At 50.3% G+C, this 14051-nt stretch overlaps 1 protein-coding gene across 1 annotated transcript in view; it reads right to left on the bottom strand.

Moving 5' to 3' along the window:
* Positions 1 to 6316: 6316 nt before the first annotated feature.
* Positions 6317 to 14051, bottom strand: part of LOC309355691 (uncharacterized protein) — a 64410-nt gene continuing 56675 nt past the window's right edge. The window contains exons 19-27 of the mRNA XM_081886723.1: positions 12020 to 12138; positions 11427 to 11485; positions 11092 to 11222; positions 10127 to 10183; positions 9552 to 9729; positions 9027 to 9200; positions 8743 to 8864; positions 7979 to 8076; positions 6317 to 7386 (exon numbers count right to left, since the gene is read on the bottom strand). Coding sequence (XP_081742849.1) covers positions 7351 to 7386; positions 7979 to 8076; positions 8743 to 8864; positions 9027 to 9200; positions 9552 to 9729; positions 10127 to 10183; positions 11092 to 11222; positions 11427 to 11485; positions 12020 to 12138 — 974 coding nt within the window. The 3' untranslated portion in view covers positions 6317 to 7350. The remainder of the gene's footprint in view (positions 7387 to 7978; positions 8077 to 8742; positions 8865 to 9026; positions 9201 to 9551; positions 9730 to 10126; positions 10184 to 11091; positions 11223 to 11426; positions 11486 to 12019; positions 12139 to 14051) is intronic.

Genomic DNA, 14051 nt, shown 5'->3' with positions numbered 1-14051 from the left:
TGCCTGAGCAATATCCAGCAGCGGATATATCTTGCCTGCAGCCGGTTCCACTTGTTTAATAATTTCAGGAGGAGAAACTTCCGGGTTATCCTGCTCCAGGAGAAAGAGATGGGAGTGTCGCGGTGGCCAGTTAACATGTTTGTTTTTGCAGGAGGAGGTTTCGTGGCCCAGGGGCCGCTTCATCACGTGTGAGATAATGCAGCAGTGACAAGAGAGGCTCCCGGCGTTCACCCCTCAGGATCAGGAGCCTCCAGCCCCACTTGAAAATGCAAGGAGCACCCACAGCCCCCCTCCCTTGCCCCACGCCCAGGCAGTGCACACAGCCAGGCCGGCAGAGCTGGAAATGTCCACACCCAACATTCAGAGCACCACTCCTGCCTTGCAAGAGAGCTGTCACCTTCGAAGGCGGAAGTGAAACCCAGAGAAGGAACCTGCAAGCCTCAAAGCACACCAAGCATGCCACACTGGGCAAGGCAGAGGGAAAGGCATTCTAGGTATGCTCAGAGGCATTCTCTGCTGCTGCATCACCTGCCCTAAGGCTGAACTCTGGAACTGAAGCACGGCCTGGAGGAGAGAGTGTTCCTGGTGTGCTGTGTGGGCTCAGAGGTGCATCGTTCTTCACCACACGGCCGCAAGCTCCACATAGCTGAGTGCAGGTGCTGGGGCTCCGCCATGGCTTTTAACTCTTCTCCCTGTTTAAACTCTCTTATTAATTCTATTTACAGTGGTACCTTGGTTCTCAAGCGCCTTGGTACTCAAACAACTTGGAACCCAAACACTGCAAACCCGGAAGTAAGTGTTCCGGTTTGTGAACTTTTTCCAGAAGCCGAACATGCTCCGTTTTGAGTGCCACGCCTCTGTTTTGAGTGTTGCACTGAGGTCTGTCTGTTTTTGCTATTTATTTTGTGTTTTTGTGGCTCTTTTTTTGACTGCAGTACATTGTTTATTGCTTTCGTTTTATGGATAAATGGTCTCGTTAGATAGTAAAATTCATGTTAAATTTCTGATTTAGGGCTTGTTTTTAAAAGTCTGGAACGGATTAATCCATATTGAATTACTTTCTATTGGAAAGCGTGCCTTGGTTTTGGAACACTTTAGTTTTGGAACAGACTTCCAGAATGGATTAAGTTTGAGAACCAAGGTACCACTGCACTATCTTTAGTAAGCTAATTCCCTCCTGATACAATAAACTCACTGGGTGACCTTGGGGGCCTATCGCTGCCTCTCAGCCTACCCTCACAGGGTCCTTGTGGGGGTTAATTGAGAAGAGGGGGGGGGGAGAACCATGCATTGTCTTATTAGTTTGCACTCCTGTCTCAGCAGCATCCATGCTGGCTTGGTCCACTTCCACAGAATGGAAGATGGCAGGATCTCCAAGGATGTGCTCCACGGTGACCTGGGTCCCAGCACCAGGCATCGCTGAAAGCCCAACTCTGCCTTACAAAGATGTCTGCAAACGTGACATGAACACTGGCAACATCAGCCCCGCTGTGTGGGAATCCCTTTCAGAAGATCGCAGTGCCTGGAGATGGGCAGCCAAGTCCATAGCAATGACTAGAGAAGAAATGACCGCCGGGAGGAGCGCAGAGAGAAGAAATCGCATGGTGCATCTGCGGCAGATCAACTGTGGTGCTCCCAATGCAAAGGAAGGATTAGATTCTGATTAATAGAATATACGGGGCGCGGGTGGCGCTGTGGGTTAAACCACAGAGCCTAGGACTTGCCGATCAGAAGGTCGGTGGTTCGAATCCCCGTGACGGGGTGAGCTCCCGTTGCTTGGTCCCTGCTCCTGCCCACCTAGCAGTTCGTCCCTTTACCTTTACCGTAACAGAATATACACAAAGGCTTGACCAGCAAGACTCTGGGCGGGATGCGTATAATAATAATTCCTGTCCACCCTCCGGCCCAGGTCGTTTTATTCACAAAAGGGCTTTTTACACAGTGTTCATAAGAACCAATCAGATTTCCTCTGAGCATTTCAAAAACCCCACGTGGGACAAAGTTAAACATTCAAACTACAAAGAGCTAATTTCCTACTTGAGCATGCATATGTACCGGTAATTCAGAGTAAATAAAAGGAAACTCCGGAGGTCATAAACAGCAATAAAGGAATGAAGGATGGGTAATATTTGCCATCTCTTTGTGAACACTCTTCCTGGCCCTTAAGATCTATCTAAAGATTAACAAACTACCGTGTTTTTCGCTCTATAAGACGCACCAGATCACAAGACGCACCTAGTTTTTGGAGGAGGAAAACAAGAAAAAAATATTCTGAATCTCAGAAGCCAGAACAGCAAGAGGGATCACTATGCAGTGAAAGCAGCAATCCCTCTTGCTGTTCTGGCTTCTGGGATAGCTGCGCAGCCTGCATTCACTCCATAAGACGCACACACATTTCCCCTTACTTTTTAGGAGAGAAAAGTGAGTCTTATAGAGCAAAAAATATGGTACATCAAAGAAGCTACCTACTATCTTTTATGGCTCAGGATGCCTGATGAAGCAACTGGCAACTGGGCTGTGTACGTGACTTGTCAAGCAGAAGGAAATGGACAGTAGAGGAAATGGCCAGAGATGCAGAGGCTTGTGGGATTTGATCAGAAATTATTGTCCATGAATCGAACCCAGTCAACGCCATGCTTTCATAGTGGACACAGTGGCTTGATGCATATTTTATAATTCCTCATAGTAATCCCACCTGACCCCCACACTCTGGATATTTGCACTCCTACATCAACTGGACACCTTCCTCTTCCCCAGCTGCAATAAAACATGTCTCCCGCGTCAGTCTCTCTAGCCACAGATATAGGTGCTGCAACCTTCCGGCAGTTTGACTTCACCCCTTGAAGGCAGAGGAGCCAACTCCCAGGGGTGCTCTGCTCCTCACAAGACAGACAGATGCCAACCAACTATTATATGGGGGCCACCTTGAGCTCCTGGGGTAGGTAGGCTATGTTTGGGGAAAGTAAAATAAGTGGTAAATAAAGCCCTGTTCCCCACAGATCACTTTTCAAGGCATCGGATCATTTTTCAAGGCCACCTGGATAAAGGTAGGCTGAGAGAGAAAGACAGGAAGACATAATCACACAAAGCCCTAACTAGGCAAGTAAGTTGCTCAATGGCATCACCTGGTGGTTCTTTGCTCTCCCTAGAAAGTCACACAATGTTTAAGTGTTGTTTTTTTAAATTACCGTTCCCCTCCCCGTAAGTTCTTTTTGGCCAATTTTTAAAAATTGATTTCCCATTATTTGTAACTATTTTTCACCAAATCAATACAAATGGATTGGCAGATTGGTAGTGGCCCCATTCTCTTCCATTAGACGTTAAGGAGATGAGCAATTATATAACATTTAGGAAACGTCTGAAGGCAGCCCTGTATAGGGAAGCTTTTTAAGGTTTAAGGTTTTACTATGTTTTTATATATGCTGGAAGCCGCCCAGAGTGGTTGGGGCAACCCAGTCAGGTGGACGGGGTACAAATTATTATTATTATTATTCAAATTTAATACTGATTTAAAAGCTGACTTCCCACCCCTCAGACGTTCCTTCTGTTTTCCTTCCTTCTTCGCTGCTCTCAGTGCAATAACTTTTCCAACTTTGGTTTCAAAATTCACTCATCCTTTCTCCCTGTACAATTACCAATTTATGCTACGACTTTTGTACATTATTATACCCCGTCCTCAAAACAATTGAGTAAGAGTAAACCTAAGGAGCGCCAGGACTGGAAGCTGAGGAAATCTTAAATCTACTTCAGCATTTCAACTTTTGTATGTTTCGAAGTACACTTGAGAATCTCTCTCAGTTTTACTGCTTTCTCCTTTGTAAACTGATTCGAAGGGTCTTGGGTTTTTTTGCAATCAAGTGGCATATACCGGTAGTTATAAATGAATAAAATTAATGGGTTGTTCCTGAGGAGATGCTTTTCCTCCTCAGAAAAGAGACACTTTCCTCAGAAAGGGGACCCTTTTTCTCCTCAGAAGAGGCTGGGATATGAAGAGACGGAGCAGGCCTCCCTCCGCCTGAGGCCTTTTCCCGCCTTTTTCTTCCCCTCAGAAAGTGCCAGAAGAGCTGCCCCTCCCCCTCTCTCCTCAGGCAATGGAGGCGACATCGCTTGCTCCCTCAGGAGGATTTTCTTTCCTTCATGGGGAATCCAGAGGTTCTTTGTCCTCTTCCTCAGGGGCAGCTTATTTATTTCCTAACATTTATATGCTCTTGATCGTGAGGTGTGCTTGTGTGTGTGGCAGTTTGGGGAAAAGGAGGTTAGGCCCTCATATCCGGAGGCCTCCTAAACAGCCACAGTTTGAAATCCATTAATTCATGTACTGGATTTTTCCGTGTATAAGACGGCCCCTACTTTTGGGGACCCCACATTTAGAAAATGGGCATATGCACTATCTGTGTATAAGACACCCCCAGATTTTTAACCTAATTTTAAAGTAAAAAAAAAACCTAGTCATATACACAGAAAAGTACGGTAATTCCCTCAGGCGCCCATGAGGTGTTTTAGGGGATCCCTGGCTGGAGGATGCCTTGGGGTTCCCCTCCGGCCTCAAACAGAAAGATCAGGGGCTTCTTCTGGTTTTCCTGGTCTCACAAGGCTTCTCCCTCAGCTTGGAAAATGCCACATTTGCCTCTCTGTTCCCTCAGTTTCCCATTTCATTGGCCTAAGAGTTTAATTTTCTGTACAATCTCATGTAACCAGAGTTGGAAGGGACCCCCGAGGGTCATCCAGCCCAACCCCCTGCAATGCAGGAATCTCAGATAAAGCAGCCATGACAGGTGGCCACCCAGATGTGTTACTGGGCTGTGGCTTGTAGGCGAGGGGAGATACGACCTGCTTTTTCCCCGCCTACATCTTGACAGTTTGCTGTTAAATGAACGTAGCTTTAAATGTGCAGTATAATAAAAATTTCTTCATTATGTTTCTTGGCAGAGAGCTCCCCTGGAAAGTTTTGAAGACGACTTTAATAGGATGGAGGATGTCTTGCTCAATTGAGAGGAACGGCAGCCCCACACACCCCGAGCTTTCTGGTAGTCCACTATCATTTATTTCATTTTGTAAAATCCACACACTGCTTGACGGTAAAGCAGAGGGGAGAGCTGGTCTTGTGCTCGGATCCTGCCTGCGGGTTTCCCAATAGAGGCATCCTGTTGGCCACTGTGAGAAGAGGTTGCTGGGCCAGATGGACCCCCTTTGGTCCTTCTTATGTTCTGATGGAACCTCCAGGTCCAGGGGCAGTCCATCTAGATTGCTAAGTTATTTGGGCTATTTGGCCACTTTGAGGATGGGCTGGATCCTTTGCCCCGATCCAATAATAATAATAATAAAATACATTTTATTTATACCCTGCCCTCCTCAGCCAAGACCGGGCTCAGGGCAGCTAACAACCAATAATAAAACAAGTTGACTGAAATACAACTTTAAAAACAAGATTAAAATACAACATTAAAACATTAAAATGCAGCCTCATCACAGGAGGAGAAAGGAAAAGAAAAAAAAGAAAGAAAGAGGGGGAAGGAGTCAAACTGATTTAAGCCAAAGGCCAGGTGGAACAACTCTGTCTTCCAGGCCCTGCGTGGAGAAATCAGATCCCGCAGGGCCCTGGTCTCATGAGACAGAACGTTCCACCATGTCGGGGCCAGTGTTGAAAAGGCCCTGGCTCTGGTTGAGACTAATCTGACTTCCTTAGGGCCCGGGACCTCTAGGGTGTTGCTATTTATGGACCTTAAGGTCCTCCGTGGGGCATACCAGGAGAGGCGGTCCCGTGGGTACGAGGGTCCTAGGCTGTGAAGGGCTTGAAAGGTCAAAAGCAGCACCTTAAACCTGACCCTGTACTCCACCGGGAGCCAGTGCAGCTGGAAAAGCACTGGGAGAATATGCTCCCATGGCAGAGACCCCGTGAGGAGCCTCGCTGCAGCATTCTGCACCCGCTGGAGTTTCTGGGACAGCTTCAAGGGCAGCCCTGCGTAGAGCGAATTACAGTAGTCAAGCCTGGAGGTGACCTTCGCATGGATCACTGTGGCCAGGTCGGGGTGGGAAAGGTAAGGGACCAACTGCTTGATGCGGCGAAGGTGGAAAAATGTCGCCTTGGCTGTTGCTGTAACTTGCGCCTCCATGGAAAGGGAGGCGTCAAGGATTACACCCAAACTCTTAACGGAAGGCAATGGCACTAATTGGGCCCCCGCAAGAGAAGGGAGTTGATCCAGCTGGCCCTTCTTATGTGGGGTGGAGGGAGACCATTGTCCAGGGGGAACAACTCTCCCCCCGCCAGCCTCTCTTCTCCAAGACCCATTGATGGACACCACAAAAGATGGAGGAGGACGCTTTCCTCAGTTGCTTTATTTTTTCTCTCCCACCCCAACGAATCGTTCACAATGTTGACCGCTTCGTCATCCATCATTATCATCATCATCATCATCCTATATCATTTCTCTGGCAACTGACCAGTCGCTGTTCTTCCTTCCATATTGCACTGAAAATCTGATCAAGTAAAAGGCTGGATGGGAGGAGGGGGATGCGAGTGACCAAAGGGTTCCCCGTGGGCAGACCATGGCTGTGGGGCCAGAACGACCCATGGGAAGGAAAAATAGCAGGCAGTTTCCTGTCGCTTGCGCCCAGGGTGCATTGCTGTGGGTTCAGATGCATGGCATTGTGGGGAATCAGTGTTGCTACAGGTGTATCTGGGACTGACCTGGGGGTTGGGGAGCACAGCCAGTCTGTAGAGAGGGGCAAACAGAACCACAGAGTTGGACGGGACAACGAGGGTCATCTAGTCGAACCTTCTGCAATGCAGGAATATTTCTCCCAACATGGGGCTCAAACCCTTGGCGCCGAGATTAAGAGTCTCATGCTCTGCCGACTGAGCTGGAGATCAGATTGTGGGCTGGTGCAGAAAGGGAGAAAGCGATTTCTCCAAAAGTGCCAGCCGTGGTCCCTGACCTGCAGAGACGACGCAAGACCCCTGCAAGGCAGCCTCCTCTTGCACCAGATGGCCTTGGCATCCAGGCAGTGGTCAAGGGCTCCTCGCTGAGGGATGTGCTCCTGCAAGTTCAGCCTCGGTGGGCAACACAAGTCCTCAGGGGCAGAAGCCCAAATACCCCCATGGGGCCCTGTTCCTCCTCCGCGTCCTCCTATCAGTGTCACCAAGGAGAGGCGCTGGTGTTTGAGGGGGCAGCAGCACCCCAGTCCTAAAGTGCGAGAGTAAGCAAGAAGAAGGCAGCACTGTAGCCCCCCTGCAAGTCACCGCAGCTCCACTGCCTCTTCATGAATCTGGGCCCCTGGGGACACATCCTGTGCAAATCCAGCGTGCCGCCAGACCCAGCGTCCTTCCCGTGGCCCCGTTTCCAGGCTTCTTCATGGCCGCTTCAGCTGGGGCCGAGCGATCCGTCTCTGCAGCCGCAGTACGCAGGGAGAGAAGGAGAAAGCAGAAGAGTGAGGCAGGGTCAGTGGAAAAGACAAGCACATTTCGGAAAGAGGCCTGCTCTGGGTCACAGCTAAGTCCACCTGCAGCAGCATCCGGATTCCAGCCAGGTGCCCAGAAGAAAAGCCCTGAGCAGCTGGCATCCAACGGTAGACTGCTTCTGAGCCTGGAGGCCACATTTCACTACCCAAAGTAGTGAGAGATATTTGCAGTGCCAGGAATTTGGCTAACCCACCTGTGCCTCTAAGCCAGCGGCCTCCACCACCTCTTGTGGCAGGGAGTTCCATACATTGATTTTGCCACCAAGGTGAAGACAGACTTCCTTTTCGTTTTGTGGAATGACCCTATATCACGAGATGCATACCTCTCGCGCTCCATTTCCCCACGCCACCCAGAAACCTATCCTGTGCCCGCCGGAATCCCCTGCCTGTTGCTTCTCCCCCTAATCTGAAAGGCACACAATCTTGTTATGTGTCCTTGCTTGGAACAGGCCTTGCAGCCTCCAGATTGTTCTGGCTGTGCTTTCTTGCACCCCACCCCAAGCACCCTCTTTCCTTGTACCGGCAGGGAGGTGTCCACTTTGTCCAGGCGGGGCTGGAAGGAGCCCTGGTCTGCGGTGGAGCTGTCTTGCTCGCTGCTCATGCTGCTGTAAGGGTCTTCTGCGCAAGGCGAAGGAGGGGGAGGGAGCATGTCAGGCATTTTTAAAGATTTGGTGCCCTCTTTCAAAAGGGCTTCCTCTTGTCCTTGTCCAGCCTCTCCACTTGCCCACCCAGACCTCTTCCAAGAAGGGAGGGATCCGCAGAGCCAGCTAGAACCTGCTTTATTTTTACAGACTGCATCTTCAAAGCTCTGGCAAGCAAAGTGGTCTTCCCTGGTGTGATAATGCAGCCCGTAATCAGGGCTGGCGCTCATCCTCTCCCTCAGGTGCCTGGCGCTCCCTCCCAGAGCACAGAGCACCCCCACATCTCATTTATTTATTTCTATTTCCTTCTCCTGGATCAGGGCAAGGTGGGGTGGCACGGCACGGAAAGCCCTTCCGTCTGGTTGCAGTTGGGGGACGTGGCTGTCTTTGACCTCCCCTCTTGCTCTCCCCTTCCCTTTCTTATTCCCTTATTTCTGCATGTGGGGTGGAATGTTTCTGTGCAACTTGAACCCCTCCTGCAACCCCAGACCACCTGTAATCCAATTAACGTGGTGCTTCCTTCCAGGGCAAGGTGAGGCGCATCCTCTGGGATGGAGTCTGGCAGCTGCCATGGAAACCCGGGCTTAACACCACCCCCACCTCCAAGACCTCCCCTTCCCGACCTAGGCCTTCTGCCACATACCACCTGCTGCAGCGCTGCTGCTTTCCATTGCTGGGGCACTCGGATCGAGGCCTTCAGGGCGGGCCACCCACTCGGGCTCATTTTCGTACCACCTCTCTTCATCGGGAGGCAAATGCGTCAGCCTGGAAGTGGGAGACCAACAGAGGCCATCAGGGCAAAGATCTGTCCTTCAGTCCATTTCAAGGACAGCTTCCTGAGTCAGCGCCAGTTAAAACAACAGAGACTGACCGGGACGCAGAGCTGACCGAGCTGACAAGACTCTGAGTGCCCAGCCCTCCTCCTACCTGTGTCCTTTCTCCCTCGGGCAACAGCGCCTCCAGCAGAGAAGCACGACCAAGACCAGGATGATCAGCAGCAGCACCGCCAGGCCCAGGGCCACCCCCACGGCCACCCCCACCTTGCTGATGCCCTGCTCACAGCGCCGGCCCACGAACCAGTAGGAGTCAGACTGCTCACAGCTGTGGGAGGAAAGGCAACGTCAAAGACCGGCAAGGAGGCAGGTAATGGGGCCCAGGATGCCTGGGGTCTTTACAGGGTGGGGAGCAGAGGGTGTTTCTGATGCTGCAATTCGGGGGGGGGTGGCATCCAGGGCCCTAATCCAAGGCAGGAGCAGTGGTGACTGGTGCCCATGGGGAATTGCAGAAAAAGACAACATGCACATGAATGACACTGTTTTCTTAAAAATGACATTTAAATGGTTCCTACTAGCACAGCTGGTAGGAACAGCCTACGGGCATGATTTCTCCCCCCTGTGCCACAGGCCCAGATCCTTTGCCACCATCCACTTCACCCCCTGGCAGGCTACTCACTAACAACTGGGCCCCTCAGGGGTGACATAGCAGTTTCCGTTCACACAGCTGAAGGGGTCGGGGTGCCAAACGCTGCAGTTAGAGACACACTGAAGGTTGCCACTGATGTTTCGTGCCACGTAAAATTGCTGGATGTTTTTTGCCACCACGGAGGTGTTCTTGCATTCCGTTGACAGATCTGGAAAGGGCAAGGTAGGACTCAATACCTGAATACCTCCCTTGTTCTTCCTTATCCCACTTTCTTCCCCACCAACTATGATGGTGACTGATGGCCCTAGGATTGGCCTCTGTGCATCTCGTATGTGACTGCACATGCAGAATCCTGGCAAGATCTGTACCATCCAGTGGTGCCACAAGGTGTACGGGGGTTCATTGCATTTGTTTGCATGTGGTGGCCACGCTTTCTTCCTCATACGGCTCCACCGCCTCCATCCAGACAGCCCACTGCAACTCTTAAACGTTGTTGTTTAGTCGTTTAGTCATGTCCGACTCTTCGTGACCCCATGGACCCTAATGTCTTCAACATTAGGAGTGTGTTAAGCACACACTGACCCCCTCTCACACACAGGCCTCACCTTCAGGGCTCAGGGGCACTTCTGTCACATAACGCTCTCCAGTAAACCAAAGCGAATCTGAAGGAGAGGGGGAAAGTAATGGTGAGGCTTATGCAAGAGAGAAATCCAAGGGAGCATCCAAGGGGAGGTTCCCCCACCCACCCACCATGTCTCCCTGCCACCAGAGTTGAAGGAAACAACTCTGCTCGGCCATATGTCCAACCAGCAACCTGACACTCATTTCAGTGTGGGCAAGGGTGAAGCAGTTGGGGCTGGTTGATGTTACAGGGGCAGCTGCTGGTAACAGAGAGATGGGTCTGAACCCTCACACCACAGCATGGATGGATAACACCAGGTTGCCTCAGATTAGGCATAGATAGATGAAACTTGTTCTGTTCCATATGGCAGTGAAATGGGAAGACTAGGGAGACTTTGACTGGCTCCCTTTTGGAAAAGGTTCCTCTGTTCCTCACCATACAGGACAAACCCAGCAGGTGGCCTCAGATATGGTGTAGATGCAGTACATTCTATTCTTGATGCCTGCTTTTCTCTGGGTGATTTCAAAGGGGTAGCTCTGTTCCTAGTAAAACAGCGTACAGTAATTGTTTGGTTCAGGAGAGTGGGGGTGGGCTTGGACTCAGTGGAGCCGCTCAGCTTATGCAGAGAGCTGGTACACCGGCCATCTCACAGCCTGTTTTTGGGTTACCGCATTGGGAGCCCCATCTGATACATGTTGACTCAGAGGTACATGCACTTGTGATTCAGGTGCAATTTACTCCCAACTAAGGAGGGACAGGATCACAACCCTTGGATGACTTCTGCTTCCTCATGACAGCCGATCTGAAGACATTTAATAAGAAGCCTTTCCTCCTACTCCATTAGATGAATGGGAATGTAGCGTTAAAGTCTGCAACATTCATGCCATCTTTTGGCTCCTTCAGCTTCCAGCCAGACCTTCCCACAAGAAGTGGCAGGTGCCTCCTCACCGTTGCCATTGGAAGTGGAATTTTTTTTCAGGGTCTGTTTGAGGTCCTTCACGGATTCATCGTAGGAAGCATTGAAGTCTGAGAAGTGAAGCTGCAGGAGCACCTCGTGGTCCACGATGACACTACCATTGCTGAGAAGAGGCAGCAGGAAGGAAGAGAGAGAAATCACTTAGCCTCAACCCCAAAGGTGCCCTCAGCCAGCCTGATGTGAGGTCAATAATGGTAGTGGGGGCTGTCGCTTAAAGGGGCACTCACAGCAGGGGAGCCAGGCATGGCACCAAGCAGCACCCTCCCTCCCATACTTGGTCCCCAGCTGTATCACTTCTGTGACTCACCTCAGCCGAATCACCTTTACACCCATGTACCCAGGAATGTCCGCATAGAAGATGTCCATCTGCAAAGAGAGAGGTCTCATCTCAGCTGCATAGACAGCAACAGTCGGAAGCACCAATCAACAGCAGGTTCTGCACACTGGCAGCAGAGCAGCTGCTGTCTGCAAGCATCACCAGCTCTCTGTATCTACACAGACAGTGCGTGGCTTTGAGATGTGTGTGAGCAGTCCTAGAATCATAGAATTGTGGAGTTGGAAGGGACCTGAAGGTCATTTGGTCCAATCCCTGTCATAGAGGCATTTCCACAGCAGCAGGAAAAAAAAAATTATGTGTAGGGTATGAACCATGAGATCTAAGCTACACATTGCATATACACATCTGATAGCTACATTTCCACATCTGGATATCTAGGTGTTCCAAAGGAAGGAAATCTGACTGTTTCCAGATGTGCTAAGTGGACAAATCTCTGTTAATGAAGTTTAACACAAAGGAATGGCACGTTAACGGGACCCAGACTCAAAAGTAACAATAGGTCTGCCTGGAAGTGATCATTTTCCTGGGTGGGCATCCTCTATGCACTCCCAACCACCCCTCACCTGTTCCACAAAGATCTTCACGAATGAATTGAAGGCAGACGAGTTGTAAATGGCCATCTCTGGGCTGAACTTCCGATTCTTCACTGTTACAGAGACATTGATTGTGGCCACAACAGTCACTGTGATCAGAAAGCACAGGAGTCATTAAACATGAAGGTACAGCCACAGTTTCAGATGTGAGGATGAGCTCTTCCGGTGTCCATTGAGTCACAGTGATCATGGAAACAACATGAATCACCTATGGATCTACACCAAAGTGTGCAGAGAAAGGGCGCTGGTGCAGGGTGTGAAATACACTGGAATGTGCGCGTATCAGCTCAGTGTAGTCTACTCTTGTGGACAGGAACTCTCCAGGTCCTGAGGCAGGTGACATTCTTGTCCAGCTGCTGCTGGTATCAGAAGCTTTTTAAACTGCAGGCGTCAGGGTGATGCCACAGAAGCAACACACCATTTTGAAGCAAGCAAGTTGGCCATCTTTCCTTGAGAACCAGTTGAGGGCTCATCCACACTTCCATTTGCCTCTGCACTTTCCTTTGGAAAGCAGTTTTGTGCTGAATAGGAACAAATGGCAATTGGTTTTTCCACAAAGAGCAGGTTTCCCAGGGGAAAACAGTGTAGCAAAGGCAGAACTGCTCAGACCCATGTCTACTAAGCACAGGACAAGTGGACAACCCCACAGACCCAGACTTCCTAGGCATGCGCACAAGTCTGAGCAGATTGTATATACACCTAAAGATACAACCAGTTTTATACACGGTTGGTATGGAAGTCATCTGCATCCAGAAAAGGTAACGTTCTAAATCAACGCATGTCCGTGGGGGGCTGGAATTTTCAAATAAGGCATTTTTCACAATCACGACTACACAACAGCCCAGTTGCATGGTGAAGGGAGCACAATGCTGCCATGCCCTTTATCTGTCTCTTGCCCCCCATCATGATCTTGTCCAAAGGGGTTGCAGCACTTAGGTAGCCCATCAAGAAACCCATCCACAAGGGTATTTTTTTCTTCTCCCCAGTCCTGCAAGCTGGATGCTTCGCCCAGTTAGGTTTGCACAGGTTTGCCACCTCAGGTAGCACTTGGGAAGTGTCTTCCCATTGACACCGCCTGTCTCTTTGGGGTGAAAAGACACCTTGTGAGGATGAACCTGTCAGATGTCTGTGCAGTTGCAGGATAATTTGCAGTGATAATGGGAACAACATGGATTGCCTTTGGATCCACATCAAGGAGTTCAGAGAAAGGGTGCTAATACGGTGTGAAATGCACTGGAACCTGCGCACCTCAACTCAGTGTAGTCTACTCTGAGTGGCAATTACTCTCCAGGGCCTGAGGCAGACGAGGCTCTTGCTTATTGGCTGCTGCTTGTTGGCCTCTGTTTGTCTCCAGAGACAAAGGCAAGTGCCTCTGGAGTAAAGTCTAACTGTGCATTAGCAGCACCAAAGCAAGCCTGGGCAGTGTGTATGGAGGCTCTGGGTTGGCCAGACGACAAGATGCCCCGCCTCCCTCAGCCTCACTGATGTAGTCCAAAGAACAGAAGAGCAATATGCTTGGCAACAGCTTGGCTGCAGGAGTTGCCAGGCGGAGGCGTAAGAGGCACCATCCAACCCTCTTAAGGACTCCACTCTGGGTTTGTGTACGGTTTACTCCTCAGCCTTTTCTTCTTCCAAAGATCTCCCACAAGACAGCAGCATCCAGAAAAGCCGCCATTCTATCTCTTCCCACATCCATGGGGGCTGCAAACCTTTCCCTTCTTTCTCAGTGTTGAAAGAAACTTTAAATCTCACCATGGACAGAGTTCCCTTTGCAAAGTGAGAGTGCAGGCAAGGTCCTCCAGATGTTGGGCCACAACTACTCATCCTCCCCTGCCATTGGCCATGTTTGCTGGGGGAGCTGGAAGCCCAAGAGAACAACATCTGGAGGGCACCAGGCTACGGAAGGTTGTCCTGACCCTAGGCTTCCATGGAAAAATGGTCAGCATGATAGAGAAGCAAGATCACTCCCAAGAGTGGCGGGTGGTCATTGGAGTAAGGGGGC

This window comes from Podarcis melisellensis (assembly GCF_964234715.1).
Source record: "Podarcis melisellensis genome assembly, chromosome: 13".
Lineage (NCBI taxonomy): Eukaryota > Metazoa > Chordata > Lepidosauria > Squamata > Lacertidae > Podarcis > Podarcis melisellensis.
The sequence above is the reverse complement of the archived record's forward strand: the minus strand, read 5'-3'. Positions and strand labels throughout refer to the sequence as shown.